This window comes from Ovis canadensis, chromosome 26 (assembly GCF_042477335.2).
Source record: "Ovis canadensis isolate MfBH-ARS-UI-01 breed Bighorn chromosome 26, ARS-UI_OviCan_v2, whole genome shotgun sequence".
NCBI lineage: Eukaryota > Metazoa > Chordata > Mammalia > Artiodactyla > Bovidae > Ovis > Ovis canadensis.
The window spans coordinates 46,661,288-46,682,273 of NC_091270.1; the positions used below are offsets into that span (position 1 = coordinate 46,661,288).

At 43.8% G+C, this 20,986-nt stretch overlaps 1 protein-coding gene across 1 annotated transcript in view; it reads left to right on the forward strand.

Moving 5' to 3' along the window:
• UNC5D (unc-5 netrin receptor D) overlaps window positions 1-20,986 on the forward strand; it is a 647,189-nt gene that overhangs the window by 583,695 nt on the left and 42,508 nt on the right. The window contains exons 12-13 of the mRNA XM_069572893.1: window positions 17,960-18,128; window positions 20,344-20,571. Coding sequence (XP_069428994.1) covers window positions 17,960-18,128; window positions 20,344-20,571 — 397 coding nt within the window. The remainder of the gene's footprint in view (window positions 1-17,959; window positions 18,129-20,343; window positions 20,572-20,986) is intronic.

Consider the following 20,986-nt stretch of genomic DNA (forward strand, 5'->3'; position numbering starts at 1 on the left):
TCCCACCCCTCTAGGTCATCCGAGGGCACCAAGCTGAGCTCCCTGACCCCAGCTATTTTATACAGAGTCGTGTAGCTCTGTCAGGCCTAATCTCCCAGTTCATGTCACACCTCTTCCCCTCCTATCAGGCTCCAAACATCCCTTCTCTACCTCTACGTCTCTATTCCTGCCCTGCAAATAGTTCACCATTCTTTCAAATTCCACATGTATGTGTAAATATGATACTTTCTGTGTCTGACTGACTTCACTCTGTATAGCAGTCTCTAGGTCCATCCAACATCTCTACAGATGACCCAGTTGGGTTGCTTTTCATGGCTGAGTAATATTCTGTTAGGTACCTCATCTTCTTTATCCATTTCTCTTTCAGTGGATATCTAGGTTGCTTCCAAGTCCTAGCCATGGCAAATCGTGCTGAAATGAACACTGGGGTGCATGTCTTTGTGAATTATGGTTTTCTCAGGGTATATGCTGAAGAAGGAAATGACAACCCACTCCAGTATTCTTGCCTGGAGAATCCCCTGGACAGAAGAGTCTGGGAGGCTATAGTCAATGGGGTCACAAGAATGGACATGACTTAGTGACTAAACCACCACCACAAGGTATATGTCCAGTAGTGGGATTGCTGGGTCATATGGTAGTACCATTGTTTTCTAAGGAACCTCCATACTATTCAGGTGTACGGCCAAGTAAGTCAGTTTTGTTTTTTTTTTTCCAGATTCTTTTCTATTATAGGTTACAAGGTATTGAATATAATTCCATGTGCTATATAATAAATCCTTGTCATTTATTTATTAATCCCAAGTTCCTAATTTATCTCTCCCCCTGACTTCCCCTTTTGGTAACCATAAATTTGTTTTCTATGTCTGTGAGTCTGTTTCACAGATAATTTGCATTATTTTAGACTGCACATATAAGTAATATAATATTTTTATCTGACTTAACTTCCCTTGCTCAGTCTCTTATGGAGTCACTGTTCCTTTCTCCTGGGTCCTGGTGCACACAAGGTTTTGTTTGTGCCCTCCAAGAGTCTGTTTTTCCAGACTTTCCTATGGAAGTTCTGTAATCAAATCCCTGCTGCTGCTGCTGCTGCTAAATCGCTTCAGACGTGTCCGACTCTGTGTGACCCCATAGACAGCAGCCCACCAGGCTCCCCCGTCCCTGGGATTCTCCAGGCAAGAACACTGGAGTGGGTTGCCATTTCCTTCTCCACTGCATGAAAGTGAAAAGTGAAAGGGAAGTTGCTCAGTCGTGTCCGACTTTGCGACCGCATGGACTGCAGCCTACCAGGCTCCTCCATCCATGGGATTTTCCAGGCAAGAGTACTGGAGCAGGTTGCTGTTGCCTTCTCCGATAATCAAATCCCACTGGCCTTCAAAGTCAAATTCCCTGGGGGTTCTCAGTCCCTTTGCTGGATCCTCAGGTGGGGAAATCTGTTGTGGGCCCTTGAACTTTTGCAACAGTGTGAGACCTTCTTTGGTCTAATCCTCCTCCGGTTTTGTGGGTTGTCTGCTCTGTGGCTATAGTGGAGCTAATGGTGATGTCCTCCAAGAGGACTTAAACCACATGCTGCACCTCCCAGGACTGCTGCAGCCAGAGCCCCTGCAGCAGGCTCTGAAACACTTGCAGGCAAGTCTGGCTCAGTCTCTTTTGGGGTCACTGCTCCTTTCCCTGGGTCCCGGTGTGCACAAGGTTTTGTTTGCACCCTTCAGGCATTTCTGGTGGGCATGAGATTTGATTTTAAACACGACTGCACCTATCCTACCATCTTGTTGGGGCTTCTCCTTTCCCTTTGGACTTGGGATATCTCTTTTTGGTGGGATCCAACATTCTCCTTTTGATGGTTGTTCAGCAGCTAGTTGCAATTTTGGTCTTCTCACAGGAGAAGATGAGCGCACATCCTACTCTGTCATCTTCCCTTAGTATGATCATCTCTAGGTCCATCCATGTTACAGATGGTAAGATTTCATTCCTTTTTGTGGCTGAGTAATATTCTGTTGAGTCTTCCCTGGTGGCTCAGATGGTAAAGATCTGCCCGCAATTCGGGAGACCTGGGTTCGATCCCTGGGTCGGGAAGATCTCCTGGAGAAGGAAATGGCAACCCACTCCAGTACTCTTGCCTGGAGAATATATGTGCCACATACTGTCTCTCCGTCTGTCTGTTGGTGGACGCTTAAGTTGCTTCTGTGTCTTAGCTACTGTACATAGTGCTGCTAGGAACACTGGGGAGCAGGTATCAAATCTTGTCTCCCCTGCCCTGCTTTAAAGTCACTTTGATGCCAAAATATTGCCTTAAGCAGCCTCCTTCCAATTCTGCCCCAGGCCTAGGCACAGACAGAAGGATTAGGTTTTATGCACTGCTTCACTCACAAAATAGAGAATGCTTTCTGATGTCACAGGAGCTAGAGTAGCCTCACAGAAAGGCAATGGCATGAACTTGGATCTGCCAGAAGTATTTGCAGGTGAGAGGCCCTTGGGATTCTCCTAACACAAGGGTCTTTAAGCAGCTAAGTCAATGCCGAACACAGCCACCTTTATCAAGTAGGCTGCTTTGGAGTGCAGGAAACCAGCAATGATCACTTTTAACAAGCTTGTCTCTTTTCCCAAACTTTTTTAATTCAAAAGAATTGGGGTCTTTTCTTTCTAAAATTTTTTCAGGAGCTTTTTATTTTGGGGAGGGGGTGCATTTTTCATCTTCTTGAAGAAAGTTTTGATAACTTTTATTAAATAAGGGTGTTTAATAGAACTACCCTATGGCCCAGCAATCTCACTCCTAGGCATATATCCAGAGAAAACCATAATTCGAAAAGATACATGCCCCTTAATGTTCACTGCAGCACAACTTACAATAGCGAAGAAATGGAAGCAGCCTAGAGGTCCATCAGCAGAGGGTTTGATAAAGAATAGTTGGTACATATATACAATGAAATGGAATATATACTCATCTATGAAAAAAATGAAATAATGCCATTTACTGCAACATGGATGGACCCAAGATGATCATGTTCAGTGAAGTCAGACCAATATATAAACCCACTTACATGTGGCATCAACAAAAAGGTACAAATGAACTTATTCATAAAACAGAAATAGAGTCAAAGATGTAGGAAACAAACTTATGGTTACTGGGGGCAAGGAGGGGAGGCTAAAGTGGGAGATTGGGATTGACATAGACACTACTGTATATAAAATAGATAACTGATAAGGACTTACTGTAGAACAAGCAGGGAACTCTACTCAGTACTTTGTAATGACCTATAGGGGAAAAGAATCTCAAGAATGGATATAGTTTATGTGTAAATGATTCACTTTGCTGTACACCTGAAACTAATACAACATTGTAAATCAACTATACTCCAGTCAACTCTTTTTTAAAACATAAAAGGTTTTTAAATAAAAGTATTTTAGAAAATCAGTTATTTCAGAGCTGTTCCCACATATATACATAAAATGATGTAGCACAGTCATCTCATTACCCTGTCCCAGCTCATATTTTGCACCCCTCCCCATCCCATGGGCTTCCCTGTGGCTCAGCTGGTAAAGAATCCACCTGCAGTGTGGAGATCTGGGTTTGGAAGATCCCCTGGAGAGGGGAAAGGCTACGCACTCCAGTATTCTGGCCTGGAGAATTCCAGGGACTATATAGTCTATGGGATCGCAGAGAGTTGGACACAACTGAGCAACTTTCACCTTCACTTTTTTCCCCGCCCCATGGTTGGCAAGTAGAGAAATGGACCAGAGCATTAGTATATGGAGCTTTCTTCTGAGAAGCAATAAAATAAAATCAAAGGCAAACATTCATTTCATTTTTCCAATTACACTGTCATGTGGATATTCCGGACCAAATGCTTAGACTAGAGTTGGAAATGTAAATACTCTTCCTGAAGAATTTACAAAAGGATACATATTTGGAATCAGGGCTCAACCCAGATGGAGTATTTTCTCTCAGATGGTATGGTCTTCCCACTGGTACCTCTTAGGGTGCGGATTAGGAAGGCAGATAATAGTGGTATTAGGAAATATTAACTTTGGGTGGGGGATGCCTTGATAATGGTGCAATAGCTTTGATAGCAAAACATGAAATAAGACCAAATGTAAGATGGGGAAGAAAGTGGGTCTGGATGGAATAAAGCAGACAATTCCTTTTCTAGTAATAACTCACAATTCAGCACTGCAGTGTAGCTGCTTCTGCAGAATGGCTTCATGTAGCTTTTCTTCCAGAGTTGCCAGAACCACACACACAAAAACAAAATCATAAACAACGACTTGATCACATTGCAAGCCTAATAGAGGATACAAGCATTCAGAAATGTCCTTAGGCTATTTGGGAGGACGTCATTTCTAGAAGACTAAAAAGAAAACACAGATATGTATGGCCATTTAACTTGTAAAAATGGTGCTAATGAAATGAATCTGTTTCTAGTAAACTACTCTTTATGTCAAAGCAGACATTTGAAGCCATTTTAAAATCACTCATCCAAGTAAAATATGAAACTGCCCACACTTTTCCTGGGGCATCTGATTTCACAGAAGCTAAGAAACCCCTATCATCAGACTATTGCAATTAGTGTAGTGGTCCCAGTCAAAACCTTACCTCTTGAGTGCAAGGTAAGAGCACCTGTCTTTGGCTCTACCCTAACACCAGGTGACTGCTTAGGACATTACTTCAGGGAGAAGGTGTCAGTCACTCAGTCGTGTCTGACTCTCTGCAACCCCATGGACTGTAGCCCGCCAGGCTCCTCTGTCCATGGGGATTCTCCAGGCAAAATACTGGAGTGGGTTAAAATGCCTGTCTCCAGGGGATCTTCCCAATCCAGGGATCAAACCCAGATCTCCCACATTGCAGGTGGATTCTTTACCATCTGACCCACCAAGGAAGTCCTTGAACACCAGAACCTTTTGTGTCTGCAAATATCCATGAGTGTGTACACAGGTGTGTGCATGGGTGCTGAGCAGGGCGAGTGTGGGATTTTGAATCCGATCTAATATTATAGGTTTTAAATGAACAAAAATCAGCCCCCAAAGCAATTTTAATATTTCAATTTCCTGAAAAGTTATAGAATTAAACTTAAATATCTTCAAGTTACCCTGCTACCATGGACAGTTCCATTGAGCACAACTGTCAGAATGACTGCTGGGAAAACCAGAACCACTTGATACCATAATGGATGAAACCCAGTAACTCAAATGAATGATACTTTGCTACATGTGGTGACAGAGACACACAAATTTCACCAGGAGTGAAGGGATGAACCTTGTGTAAAGGCTCAGGGTAGGTTCCAGAGAGGAAGCAACAACTGACTTAAAAACTAAGTAAGTAAGAGCATTCCAGGGAATAGAATGCGCAACGGCACAGGGGTATAAACAGCATCACTTATTTTGGCGCTAAGAAAATCAGAACAAAATAAGAAAAGTAGCGTGATAAGGAATGAGGCTGAGGAAATAAAGATTTGACCATGTACAATATTGTTTGTTGACATGTACCTGGTGGGTAGGGATGGATGAGGCTTACTCACACTTGGTACGTATTATCCCCTGCTGCATCTCCATTGCCACTTCCCACATTCAAGTCTTTATTATTCCAGTATCCTTCTGAGTACAGTAAAAAGATGCCTCATTTTGCCCAGTTCAGATATTAATAGTCCTCCTTTTCACACTCAGAATCTCTCAACTTGGACAATAAATGATAGTCACTCTACTTTTGAGTGTCCTTGTCTCTAGTTGTGAACATTTGAAATCCTTTCTCTAATCCCCACATTGCTCCCAATGGGGAGTTTTGAGAGAGAGAGAGACGTGGGGAAGAGAACTCAGCAAGATCTGGCGTGTGTGCATGGGTTAATGTGGAGTGAGAGAGATGAAGGACTTGAAGATAATTCACAGAATTCTGGCTTGGGAACTGACGATTAATTAGAAGAGAGAGGTTTGCCAGCTGAAGTCACCTGAGAGTTTGTGATAACGGTTGCTCTGGGAGCGACTCTGGATTTTTTTCTGGAACAAATACAGCTCTTTCCCTTATAAGAAAAGAGGTAGGAAGAAAATTGATTACAGAATAAATAAATAAAATACAAAAATTATATGTATATTCACACACACAAAAAAGGTAACTAATGAATTGAAATCCCATGTCACTTGTTTGGGCTTCCCTGGTGGCTCAGCAGTAAAGAGTCTGCTTGCAATGCAGAAAACACAGGAGAGGTGGGTTTGATCCCCGGGTCGGGAAGATCCTGTGGAGAAGGGAATGGCAACCCACTCCAGTATTCTTGCCTGGAGAATGCCATGGTCAGAGGAGTCTGACAGGCTGCAGTCTATGGGGTCGCAGAGTCGAACATGACTGAAGTGACTTAGCATGCATGCCTGCACATCACTCATTTGGTTGGAGCATGGAACAACAATGCTACTCCAAGCAAAGTATTGCAATACCGGATGCAGACTGGGTCTGTGTGCCTCATGCACAGCGGAATCTTCTGCCTTCCTTTGCTTTCTTTCCTTCCTAGCTAGGTAAGAATCTGCTAACCCTGAAGTAAATGAACGCCGTACATAACATGTCAGGGAAGTAGCACAGACTTAGGCATTAACATTGCATCAAAATTGAAGAATTATTAAAAATGAGATGACATAGCTGAGTGAGGACCACAACGGATCCAGAAGCCCTGCGTTCCAGTCCCCTTTGCCACATCCAGCCTGGGCAGCTTTGAGCTAGTCATTTTCTTTCTCTAAACCTCAATCTGTAAATTTTGTGTATTACTAACTGAATTCCAGGATTTGGATGAGGACAGTAGAGTGACTTTAAATATGACAAGTCCTGTGCAAATTACATGCTACATTTTGTCTATCCATTTTTTTTAATTAAAAAGATGGAAAAGCACATGGAATTTGCTTGAGCTCTGTCTCAGTGATATTTCTGCTAAATCGCTTCAATCGTATCTGACTCTGTGCGACCCCATAGACGGCAGCCCACCAGGCTCCGCCGTCCCTGGGATTCTCTAGGCAATAATATTGGAGTGGGTTGCCAGTTCCTTCTCCAATGCATGAAAGTAAAAGGCGAAAGTGAAGTCCTTCCCTTTTAACTGCTAATGCATTCCAAGACTCAGAGGAAAGTTCAGTTCAAGTGACATCAAACATAGTCAGTGTTCACCCTAAAATCAAGAGCCTTGTCTTAAAGAAGACTAGAGTTGCCATATGATCCACAGTCATCCTCCTAGGCATATGCCCAGGTGAAACTGTAATTCCAAATGATACATTCACCCCTGTGTTCATAGCAGCACTACTTTCAATGGCCAGGACGTGGAAGCATCCTAAATGTCCAACAACAGAGGTATGGATAAACAAAACGTGGTACACACAAACAGTGGAATATTACTCAGTCATATAAGGTAACAAAATAATGCCATTAGCAGCAACATGGATGCAACTAGCAATTATACTAAGGGGAGTCAGACAGAAAGACAAATACCATATGGTATCACTTATATGTAGCATCAAAAATATGGCACAAATGCACCAATCTGCCGAACAAACAGACTCGTAGAAAACAGACTTGTGGTTGCCAAGGCAGAGGGGTGTAGAGAGGGGAAGGATTGGAAGTTTGGGAGTGGTAGATGCAAACTATGATATAGAGGATGGATAAACAACAAGGGCTTACTGTATAGCACAGGGAACTATATTCAATCTTCTGGTATAAACTAATGGAAGAGAATCTAAAAAAGTAAATGTTAAATAAAAATTAAAAAGCCTTGTGATGAAAGACACCCTGCATCAATTCTCTCATCTGCCTCTGTTTCTGATAACACTCTGGCCTCTTGACTGATACTGTACAGGTATACTCTGTGGATCCAAACAAGGGGTTCTGGGTGGGCTGGCATTTAGATGAGGAGATCAGTGTCCAGTCAAGCTGGGGCAGGTGGTTATGCCAACTTGAGTAGGCTTTGTCCCTGTCCACTCTGCCAGGCTCTCCTTGCTGGAGAGTGATGGATATAAATGAACGACACTATTTGTTTACTGGTCAGTCATGGATTTGAATTTGGTTTGCTGCTTTGAGTTTTCAACATTTCGATTGGAATAATCACACTGATGGTATCTAGCTATCCCTTTGAGGAGATGTGGCGTAAATGAACTCTGGTGTCTAGCTATCCCTTTGAGGAGATGTGGCGTTAATGAACTCTGTAACAGCCATAGGGACCCATTGAGGAGGGCAGGTGCTCCAAAATAACAAACAGAGTTGCCACCTGTGCTCCGGAGAGGGGAGTAAAGTGCTACCACTTGGGAAGCACATCCATTCCTCCAGGCTACAGGGCCATGTGGTGCCATAAAAGGGGCACTTTATCAAATGGTACTTTAATGGCTTAGAAGGGTTAATGCACCTTGAGCTGAAGTCTTTTCTGCAGTGAAATCACAATGGTTTCTTCACAGAGTCATTTAGGTTAGAATATAATGCCATTAACCCCCAAAATGAGGTGGAAAAGAGAAAAATCGTGAAAGTGGGAAAGAAAAGGGGGGTTCTCACATTGTCATCTAATGATTGCTCTTTTTGGAAAAGAGAACTTCCCCGTACCACGCTCCTTACCCATCCCCTCCACCTCACAGCCCCTTGGTCCACACACAAGCTACATGCATGAAAATTGCCATCATTTTAATCAAAGTGCATTCGAAGCCCACAGGAGCTCACAATGTGAAGTGATTAGAGTGGTCCAGAGGAGTCTTTTAATTAAAGATACCATTGACAAGATAACAATGGTCTGTGAATGTGGTTAATAGGTCTGAATGGAAGGGGCACCTTAATTCAGTAAGAGAAAAGTCACTGGTTTGTTAGTTTGATTGTGCATTGTAAAGGAATAGCACATACTGTAATTATTTTTATTTGTATGTGCCGTCTCTTTTATTGCTCATGCTGGAAGTAGAAATAACCTATCCTATTAAGATATTTAATATATATCACACTTTCCATTTCACTTGGTTATAGCTTAATAAATATGCCAGGAGAAGATGCCAACCCACACTGGGGCTGCCCTGGTGCTTACTAAAGCAAGCCCTTTGAAAACCAGCATGATCAACCGCCTCCCTCCCTTGGTTACAGTCTTTAAGACAAACCATAACAACTTCCTAGGACCCCATAAAGTTAGAGGCAGATAGGGAGCTTCACTCTGCACGTGAATTTCAGCTGAAGCATGAAGATAACCCAAAGGTCAGCCGACCCCCTCAAAGATTGTGCAGTGTCCGGGAGACAACAGTGGGTCAGAAGGCAGCAGCAGAGGGGTCTTGAGGTCCTAAATTTAAAGTGGACAAACCATGAAAAGCCCAGTGGTAGACAGAAGAATGGCACCCCAAAGACATCCATACCCTCATCCTGGCACCTTACATGGCGAAGACCTGGCAGATGGGATGAAAGGTTAAGGACATTGAGAAAGAGACCATCTGGATTATGCAGGTCAGCCCACAGAAGGATCCTTCTAAGAGGAGACAGGAATGTCTATCAGATAATGAGATTTGAGGATGTTACAGGTCTCACCGATGGAAGAAGGGGTTTCCACCCAATGAATGCCAGCGACCTCTAGAAGCTGGGAGAGGCCAGGAAACAGATTCTTCTTCAGAACCTCGAGCAGGAATACTGCCCCGCTGACACCTTCATTTTAGCTCCCTGGGACTTCTGTCTACACAACTGTAACATAAATGTATGTTGTTTTGATCCAGTAAGTCTATGAAGGGTTAGTGGCTCAGTCATGTCCCACTCTGCGACCCCAGGGACTGGAGTCCACCAGGCTCCTCTATCCATGGAATTCTCTAGGCGAGAATGCTGGAGTGGGTATCTATTCTCTTCTCCAGGGAATCTTTCTGAACCAGGGATAGAACCCGGGTCTCCTGCATTGCAAGCAAATTCTTTACCATCTGAGCCACCAGGGAAGGTAAGATCCAGTAAGCCTATGGAACAGCCATGATAGGAGACCAACACAAGCATCTGTTGTGGCCACACTACACTCCTCCAAGTCCCATTTTCCTTTCTCCAGCGTCTGTGAATACCATCTTAGCAATTCCAACATTACATCTTCGAGGTTCGGGTTTTGGAGACCACGTCCCAGAGAACATGTCTCTTCTACTGCTGGTACCCCCATCCAACACCACAGGACCCCACCACTAACAGGGGAGTCCAATCCCAGCTCTGTCACAAGGAGGTGTGACTTCAGCCCTGTCCCTCCACCCCGTGCCACACCCTTCTGTCTCCTTAATGGCGTTGACCTGATTACTCCTGTGTCCCTGCCCTGCCCCCACCCAAATGAAGTGCTTCTTTGACACAGGATTTGGGTTCCTCCAGAGAAGGCTGTTTTCCCCATCCAGAAAGGCAATGAGTAAACAACTTAGCAGATAATAAAACCTGTCCCAGCACCATACCACCTAGATCCTCTCTTCTCCCCTCTCTCTGGTTCACTGTAAAGCACTCTCCCTAAGCCATCATTATTCCACTTCTCCTAGTAAACAAAGCTAAACGCCGACGCTGCATGAAAGATGAGGTTTAAATTGTGTCTAGGAGCTGGTGATTTACACATGATTTGTGATTCCTTTAGTATATTAATTGGTAAACACCCAGTGAATGTGTGTGTAAACTAAAGCCGCCGAACATATGCAGACAGTTGAATCTCTCAGTGGGGTGTTGCTCACATTTCAGCAAAGTCAAATCCTCATTCCAGCCTGTGTGTAACTGCCCCTCGCAACCCCAAATCCCACGTGCCAACTCCCCACCCATGATCCTATTTCAGATAATACCAAGTGGGTGACACTGATCTTTAAGCCTTTTAACAGTAAAGCCATATGCTTCCATCCTCTGTAAACGGTGCCGGTTGCTTGTTGTAATCCACTGTTCTAACTGCTCCTCTTCTGCCTCAACTAATGGTATAGAATAGTGTGAAGAGCTTGTAACATTATTTCCAGTGACTGCTCACCAACACCCCAGCCGGGCAGCCTTCTGTATTAATACATGTACTGTTTAGAGAAAGGCGATGTAGGAACTGACCCTGTGTATTTGCATTTTTCAACAGTAGTGGTGGTTGGTGGTGGTTTAGTCACTAAGTTGTGTCTGACTCTTGAGACCCCATGGACTATAGCCTGCCAGGCTCCTCTGTCCTTGGGATTCCCCAGGCAAGAATACTGGAGTGGGTTGCCATGCCCTTCTCCAGGGGATCTTCCCACTGCAATTGAACCCGGGTCTCCCACACTGCAGGCAGACTCTTACCGTCTGAGCCACCAGGGAAGCCCACTGGAGCTAAGTCCCCCAGGAGACCTAGTCATGCTGTTGGGGTTGCCTGATGTGCCACGCTGGCTTTCTAAAGGGCCTGTCTCTCTGGGAGATCCTGAGATGGTGTTTCCTACTGATCTCAAAGGTTTGGTCAGAGCTGTGTGGTGACACACACATCAGACTTGAGTAAGACGAGAAATCATAAACCTCAAACCGTGATTTTTATCCACAGCAACGTTAGCACTGTTGGTCAGTATGAGGATTTCAGGGAAAAGAGAAAAAGAAAATAACCATTAAAATGCTGTATCATCTCAGGTAGAAAAGTGTAGGAGGCTGGAGCCAGCTAAGTATAGCTTTCATCTATCGGCTTTTTATGTCTGTTCCATTAAAATATGATTTAATTATGGATCTACCCAGGGTCTAGCATAGTAAAACTATCATTACCTTCCTATGCGCATCCCTGAGTGATGCTCTGGGGAAAGGTGATCAAAAACCTACATTCCTCTGTAATGTAGACCATAGGAGGAAAGGAGAGAGTGATGATTACCAAGCACAGCGTGGCAGATGACAACAACAGTCAAAACTGCATCTTTAAAAATGGAGCTGAGTGTTTTGTCTCAAGAGTGGCACACTGCTAGCCTAGAATCGGGTCAAAAGATGTTGAGAACAAAAGCCAAATGTGTCCGGATGCAGCTCCAGACCTGCCATGGGCATGCCACCTTGCAGCTGACCTTCACCATGACATTCTGTTGACCTTCATGGGCAGATGGTACTGCAGAATGTGAGTCCCCATGTGGCAAGGTCTGGACCACAACCTTGCCACCACCAAGTTCAGAACCACCATCACATTCTATGCAGTTGTCATCGACCCTAGTGATTTCATTGTAGGGATTCTGAACCTGAGCCCCTCTTCATTAGTATCTTTTTGTTTGTTTTGACAGAATTTCACATTTAAGGAAAAGCTGCAAGAATAGTACAGGTGACTCCTGAACATGGCTTTGAGCTGGATGGGTTCACTTTTCAATAGTCTAACTACAAGCTGTGTGTGGTTGGACCCACAGGTGTGGATCCACAGATACGGAGAACCACGGGAGCTGGAGGACAGCCACAAGATAGGCAGGGGTTTTTGGCTTAGCAGAGTGTTGGTGCCCGTACACCCCCACGTGGTCAAGGGTCCTCTGGATAGAGTTCCCAACCTTCCCTTGCCCGTTAACACTTTAGTGTGTGTTCTGTGCTCTGCTGTTCCTCTCTCCGTGTGTGTAAACACTGGGTTAGCCAAAAAGTTTCTTCCAGTTTTTTCCATGTTAGAGGCAAACTTTTGGCCAACCCAGCACACACACACACACACAGTTTTTAACCATTGTGAATAAGATATTCCTTTGCCCCCAGATACTTCATTGTGTATATCCTAGACACAAATTGTAACATGTCCAAAGCAAATTATCAAAATCAGGAAATTAACAGATATAATACTATTATTTACTTCATAGACTTTAGTCATATATCACCTGTTATCCAAATAATGTCCTTTATGGCAATAAAAATTCAGGTCCATTCACTACGTTCTGTTATCATGCACCTTTTTAGGTCTCTCTCAATCTAGTACAGTTCCTAATCTGTTGCTAGTTCATTATGTTGATGGTTTTCAAGAGTCAGATCAACTAGTTTGCGAATATCCCTCAAGTTGGGCTGATATTTGACTAATAAATTCTTATTAGTGTCAGTGTAAGTAGTATTGGCAGGAATATTACAGAAGTGATGCTTGAGTTCCTTTTGTTTTTTCATATCAAGAAGTCTGTTCTGAAAATTAATCCCTTTACTGGCAAGATTAACTGAGAACTTGGGTTAAATGGTATCTACCAAGGTTCTCAAGTATAAAGTCATGTCAATCCTTTAACTAATATGTACCTTGTGGAAAGATACTTTGAAGCCATGCAAGTAGTCTGTTATTCTTCAAACTTTCACCAGAGCATATAGCATTATCCTATTCATAATCCTTAACTGAGTCAATTATTAATATGTTTAGTTGTCAAATGTTGACTTTCTAAACTTGTTAGTTGGCTTCTTATTGTATGGACTTCCTGGTGGCTCAGGTGGTAACGAATCTGCCTGCAGTGCAGGTCTGGGTTCAATCCCTGTGTTGGGAAGAATCCCCTGGAGAAGGGAATGGCTTCCCACTCAGGTATTCTAGCCTGGAGAATTCCACAGACAGAAGAGCCTGGCGGGCTATGACTGAGCAACTAACACAACATGGTTTTTTGCTACTGTATAGAAGAGTTTTTCCCTTCCCATTCATTCATTTATGTCTGTATCTTTCCTGGTTCCTTATTTTATTCAATGGGTTATCATCCTTTACTACCATTATTCACTTTGATGCTCAAAATGTTCCATACTTGGTCACTGGAAACCACTGATTCCTATGCTTTCTTCATAAATATTGTGAGCACTTGTGGCCTATAATGGGCACTGGGCAGGGGCACAACAATAAAATAAAAATAAGTTAATAGTACAGTGCATTGGAAGGCAATGAGTATAAAATAAAAGAAAAAGATTAGCTAGCTTTCAGGGTAAGAATGTTGCAGTGACATTGCTCAGGCATGACTGGGGAAATGCCTTGTTAGTTATTGAAGGAAAGGGAGCAAAGGTCTGTGGGGCATGAGAGCGCTAGTTGTGGGGACATCTGAAGGAAGATTCCAGAGCAGGAGAAATAGCTCCACTTCCGTAAGTGGTGGGAAGAGGGCAAGGTGTTGGCATTTTGAGTGGGGTTCCTCTGACTGCTGAGTTGAGAAGTGACCGTGATGGAAACACGAAAGCACTGCCAAGGTGCCTTCAGTTCCCGTAGCGCGCATCCCTGTTCCCATAGCACATCCAGTGCCTTCAGTTCCCATAGTACTCATCCTAAGGCACTGGAAATCCCCTTAAAGCACACATGTTGAGATAAGGGCAATCTATTGAATAAATTTTGGAGTAGGAAACAGCAACCCACGTCAGTATTCTTGCCAGGAAAGTCCAGTGGACACAGGAGCCTGGTGGTCTACAGTCCATGGGGTTGCAAAGCGTCGGACACAGCTGAGCATGCACACATGCACACGTTGGATGAAGCAGCCCTCCGAAAGCACAGTTGCTGTAAGAATAAGACTCACAAAAAGGCAGGAGAGATGGGAGCTGAGGATTGAGAGGCAGAACCCTCACGCGTGGAGCACATACTAGGTGCTTTTTTGGCTTTACTTCTTGTAACTCCAGAACAGTCTTAGAGTATATTCTCTCTCTCTTTTTTTTTTTTTTCTTTTTGGCCACACTGCACATCATGCAGGATCTTAAGTTCTCTGACCAGGGATCGAACCCACAACCTTTGCCTTGGAAGCACAGAGTCTTAACCACTGAACTCCCAGGGGAGTCCTCGAGTAGATGTTACGTGTTATGAGAGGCAAGTGAGGCTCCACAGGGCTTTCCCTTCTACCACCCTGTCTGGTTTTCTTGACACAGGAAAGGTCAGTGGAGGGATGTGGTGTCAGAGACGGTGCCATGAAGCACATAGAAAGGACACGATAAAGTTCCTTTCCCCAACTTCTGTGTTCTCTGCGGCTCCTCTGCTACTCTCGGTTCTCTCGCTGGTAACTCACCCGGGTTAGCCACGTGGGCTTTCTGTCTTGCCAGACTCCCAGACAAGAGGCCCGTGCCCTTTACTAGCACCCTCTCCTGCCATGTGTATTTATTTGCTGGTTGGGGACATCAAAGCTAAAGAGATGGCAGAATTTTCCCCAGAACTCTCAGCTGCACTGCCAGAGCAGAAATTTGAATTCACAACCATGTTTCCATACAGTTGATCATTAAAGCCACCTGCTTACACAGACCTGGCTCTTAAATTATGGATCTTTTTATATCAGCATTCATAAACATGTACAGCATATATATGGAGAAGAGGCAGGGGCTGGTAACAAAATGAAAAAATTAAATAGCAAACATCTCATGCAACCAGACTTTTCATACACGAGTGTGTGTGATGCACAGAGAGGCTGTTCATATTATGGTCCAGAAAATCACTGCTGTTATTAGTTCCCAGTTACTGGTAGCTCATAGCAATTTTAGAAGAATGTGTTGCCCTTTTTTTAACCCCTAGCAAGAGCATGAATACTTCCTTGGTGTGTGTACTACTAGATTGGCCGAAAAGTTCATGGGGTTTCCCATAACATCTTATGGAAGAGCCCAGACTTTGCTGAACTCAATATGATGTAGGCAAACTTAAATGCCATCTACACCTGCCTTACAAATCTTTGGTTTTGCCCAGTTATGAGCTTCTTCCCTCAGCCCTGTTGCGCCCAGACATCCTAGGTCTGTATCCATGACTCTGCTTGGATGACATTTTTTTCCTGCATCTTCGTTTGGGACAGAGGACCAGCCATCTCCTAGCACCAACAGAGAAACACAGGGCGTCTGGCCACAGGGCTCAGGAGCTCCAGAAATCAGAAATCTGGGGTGACTTTGCCTCCATCTCTCTGGCTGACTGCTCTGTAACCTTATGTTGTTAATACCTGTGCACACAGGTGTGTGGAGCACTTTAATTACTATTTGTAAATCTCCCTGATTGCCCCAGATAGAAGGTGGCAGAAAAGGGCAAATCATTATTAATCACAGGGGGGAAAAAAACAGAGAGATTAAGTTTTGTTCCTTCCCCAGAGACAGACCTGCACACACGGACACTGTTTTCACAGTAGGAAGATTAGACAAAAGTCTTTATTTCCTTTGCGCTTCTGGAAATGTCCAATGTCTGCTTAATGCGAAGTGCCATCCCAGGTCCCACCCAGGTTTCTTCGTGCACCCTCTCCAGCTCCTAATGCTGTTTTAAGTTATTACCGAAAGGCGCCTTCTATTCATGAGTGTGAGAGTTCATCTAATGAGCTGCTTTCAGTTCATTTGGCATTAAATAATTCCCCCCCAATTCCCATATGTTTGAACAATATGTTCAACAAGGGGGAATGCTTGTCTGAAAGCTATTAAAGTTCTTTGAGGAGCTTGTCCTCCGTCACTCATATGCACGCTAGCTATCCCTGTCTGTGAGGATGCAGGCAGCAATTACCCGGAAAATGTTCTAATGGCCGCTGGCAGGCATCCACATGCAGACTGCTGCCTTGTGCTGGCTAGAGCCTTTACTGGAAATTCGCATTCGAGTCAAATCAAGAGTAGAGCATTCTAGGCTGTTCACAGAACATTCATGATTACTAATACCTGACTTTCCAGACCCACCCACCTCCCCCCAACTTGGCCTGCCCTAGTTAGAGACATAAATGTATAAAAGGTATATTTTCCGTTTTGCCTATGCTTTGCCTGGAAAGGAAGAGCTGATGACTTTGGTTGCCTACGAGGAAGGCTGACTTTGGGGAAGGCAGCTTCCTGGGGAGGGAGGAAGACCCTGTGATGATGCTCAGGTCTGCTATAGGTACGAGAGATAGGAGATGCTCCTCCTTGCTTATCTGCCTTGACTTCTGTTGCAGCAGCAAATTATAGATAATGAGCTACAGCGTGACTGTGACTGACCAGAGAGGGAAGCAAGCAGTGTCAACAAAAGCAATTCAGAAATTAACATGTTAGATGTGCTCGTGGAAAACCTGGTTGGTAAAACAAGACCCCAGAAAAGGTAGTATCTTTTAGTACTAACTTCATCCTGCTCTTTTGATCAGGGATGACATTCTTAAAGGCCCTTCCTCGGCAAGATGAGAGAAAGCTTAGGCAATAATACCAATCCTAGCTCTCATATCACATTGTTCATCTGAGAATCCTGAATTGCTTTACAGACTATATTCTGAATCAGGATATTTCTTACAAGTGAAAATACCGGGGGAAAAAAAAATCAACTAGCTTTTTCTAAAACACAAATCAGTTAGGGAAAATGGATAGACTTCCGGGTTCTCATTGATTGCTGTCCTATAACCCACCCCATCTTACTGTTTAGGGACAGAGATTAAAAACAAAAGCCACAAAAACGGAACAGGGAGGCATCCAGTCAGGTGGTATTTCCTTTTAGTCAAATTTCTTTGATCTGTTCCATGGCTCTGCCTTTTTGTTGTAAATTATTCACAATACAGGAAAATCTGAACACCAGGTTTAGGTAGAATGATTTTAAATTTATAGCTGAAATAGGAAAATATGAAAGATACATATTTATGTATTTGATTATGTAGTTTATAACTGTCTACCGTGCCGTCACTATAAAACTTGTGTATTTGCACATGGGCAGAAAATAAATGTTTTTGAAACCAGAAGAGACAGTCAATCCATATTCATTTGAAGTATTGCTTTGTTTACAAAAGTAATTTGTTTTGTTGCTGACTAGCGTTAAACGTATTAGTAGGAGGAGTTGTTGGGATTACCAGGTTGGTCATTTCTATGACAGTTTTGGCTTTGGTCATTGATAATATCATCAAAGAGAATAAGGATTCAGCAGCTGGTGTGTAACATGCCAGCCAGGTCTTTTCTTTCTTCTGTTCTGCCCTGTCTTTGTGAAGAAGCACTTGTCATTTTGTTTTTCAAAACCTAGATATGAAATCTAGGATCACCCTTAGTCTATATGCTTGAGTGGTTCTGTCTATAGTCCTGGCCAGGTGCCCTCCAGGAGGTGGTGTTCCCCAGGAGGGTGTCCCAGAAAGGGTTTTGCTAATAACCCCTGTAACTAAATTCTCATCCAGGTATCCCCCCACTTCTTTACATGTTTCTCTCTTTTATTCTTTCCCAATCGTACAGCCTCCAGTCGGATGGATCCGAGGTGCTCCTGAGCCCAGAAGTCACCTGTGGTCCCCCTGACATGATCGTCACCACTCCCTTCGCCCTGACCATCCCACACTGTGCAGATGTCAGCTCTGAGCACTGGAACATCCATTTAAAGAAGAGGACCCAGCAGGGCAAGTGGGAGGTGAGACCCAAGAGCCTTCCTTAAAAACAAACAAATAACAACCACAAAACGGCTGTAGGGAGTTTGGAATGGACATGTATACACTGCTATATTTAAAATGGATGCCCAACGAGGACCTACTATATAGCTCAGGGAACTCTGCTCAGTGTTACATGGCAGCCTGGATGGGAGGGGAGTCTGGGAGAGAATGGATACACGCATGTGTATGGCTGAGTCCCTTCACTGTCCACCACAATATTGTTAATCGGCTATACTCCACTATAAAATAAAAAGCTTAAAAAGAAAAACACACAGGGTTTAGTTTCCACCTGTGGAATGGAATTCACTTTACCTTCTCTTCACACAAGTCAGCTGTGAAACTGTGAGCATTTGCTTGTTTTTCAGGGGGTTGGTGGCCAGTATTTACAACAACCTCAAGGTGTTGGCTTGGAGAAGGCAATGGCAGCCCACTCCAGTACTCTTGCCTGGAAAATCCCATGGACGGAGGAGCCTGGTGGGCTGCGGTCCATGGGGTCGCTGAGGGTCAGACATGACAAAGCGACTTCACTTTCACCTTTCACTTTCATGCATTGGAGAAGGACATGGCAACCCACTCCAGTGTTCTTGCCTAGAGAATCCCAGGGATGGGGTCGCACAGAGTCGGACACGACTGAAGCGACTCAGCAGCAGCAAGGTGCTGGCTGGTTGTGTGTGTGTCACGTGTGTTGTAGTGGGGAAAGGCAGCCAGAAAGGACATGAAGCTTTTTCCTGTGATTTAGAATACAGCTGTCGTCACCCCCACAGGCATGTTCCCCTGTGCACCTGCCCTTTGTGCATGAGACTGCGACTCCTGCCTTGGTTCCCAGGCCATTTCTCTGTCCCAACTGACTTTCCCTGTGGCCTCTGCGGGAATTAGGGAAGAGGCCCAGGGTAAGCCAGCTGTGTCCATAAAAGGAATCACTATCTGTTTTTGCCAAAATAGGGACTATAACAAATTTATATGGAAGTATTCAGGAACAGAGTAGCTGCTAGGTAGATGTGGCTGAATGAATGCATGTGTTGAAAATCATTCTGTCTTTCCGTGTGTATGTGAACCCATGTAAGAAACAGCACAAAAAAAAAAAAGAAAAGAAAAGAAAAAGAAAGAAACAGCATAAGGAGAGAAGAACAGAGACAAACTGAGAATCCACAAGGGAAAAGTAAGGACAAGAGAGCCGGTCATAGCAAAGAAAGATTGCAGGGTGCTGGCTGTTTTAAGTGAAACCTGATTTATCTGTCTCTTGGGGATTCCTTTGATGTCTGTCTGGGGTCAGTTTGCCTGAAAGCAGATGAATTATCCTGTTGGAACACAATGACCTGTTCCAGCTAGCCCTGGGATCTTACCTCCCAGGAGATGCTTCAGGAGAAGGAAGTAAAAGGAAAATCATGTTTCTTGAGGAGAAGAAAATTCCCAGTTGCTTCAGTGGATTACAGTTACCCTGCCCAGCTCTGTCTTGAAACTCTTCTTTGTTGAAAATGCATTCTGCTATTTATTCAGTTATGATACAACCGCAGGGTAATTTCCAGGGGTGTGAGGTTCCATAGATTTTATAAAGGGGCTGGATTTGGGACTCTTTTTCATTACATCTTGCTTTGCCTTGATTTTTGCCACATTAGTTTTTCTTCCCAGCACTTCCTCACAGTCATTTACATCCAGACAGTGTTAGATTTACCCTCTATCAAATTGGTCACACATACCTTAGCAGGGGGGGTGAAATGCTCTGATACAGCTTATTCAAACCATTCATTGGATGGTCCCTCATGCATGATTTTGATGGAGTGAAAAGAAGATAAAATATTTGAAAGAAAATAAACATTACCTTAAGGATATTGGAAGAGGTTTTCAGAAATAGACCTTTATAAAAAACATTAAAGTTTGCTCATTGATGTTAAGGTTCAAGGGTGTTTTTCTTTTGTTTTTTAATTTGGCCTTGGACAAATTAACCAAAAATTGTAGAGCTTTGAAAGTGATGTTTGTTATAACCTACTAAATCGAATTCCTACTCTACGCTGAATATAGCTGTTCCTTCAGCTCCTGATGTCAGCAGTTATTTTGATAAAAGAAAAACATTTAACACCAAGAAAATGAGTTCAATAAAAATATTCTGAAAAAAAGATGTTATGTCCTTGCAAAGTGACTGTTAAATCACATTGTGTTTCCCAAGCTGAGAGAACTCAAGACGCCTTTTCCCAACAGGAAGTGATGTCGGTGGAGGATGAATCCACATCCTGCTACTGCCTGTTGGACCCTTTTGCATGTCACGTGCTCCTAGACAGCTTTGGGACATACGCCCTCACCGGGGAACCCATCACAGACTGTGCCGTGAAGCAGCTCAAGGTGGCAGTTTTTGGCTGCTTGTCCTGTAACTCTCTGGACTACAACTTGAGGGTCTACTGTGTGGACAACACCCCTTGGGCATTTCAGGTCAGCCTTTTCTCTAGTTCCTCTTGTGGTGTCAGGAGAACATGGGGTTTCCTAAAGATCGGTGTCAATAGAGAATCTGATTGTGGAGGGCAATTCTGGACAATGAACCCACATCACTGGCTCAATGGGGAAACCTGTCTCAAAACAGGAACTGTGTTACTGTGTGCCCATTGATGTGCTGAAGGTACAGTGAGGCACTTGGCACTCAAGAAAAGAGGAGGGGTAAACTAACAGACAATATGGTGTGCCAAATGAGAAAAATGACTAGAAGGATACGCATAATTCAGGAAGCAGAGGCCCAGTTGCGAGAGAAAAGTCTTTGAGGATCCTTTGGGAACCCTTCTTGGAGGAATGAGATCTGAGACCTAAAGAGGAAGGGATGCCATGTCCAGAGAGGAGAATGGCATGAACCACA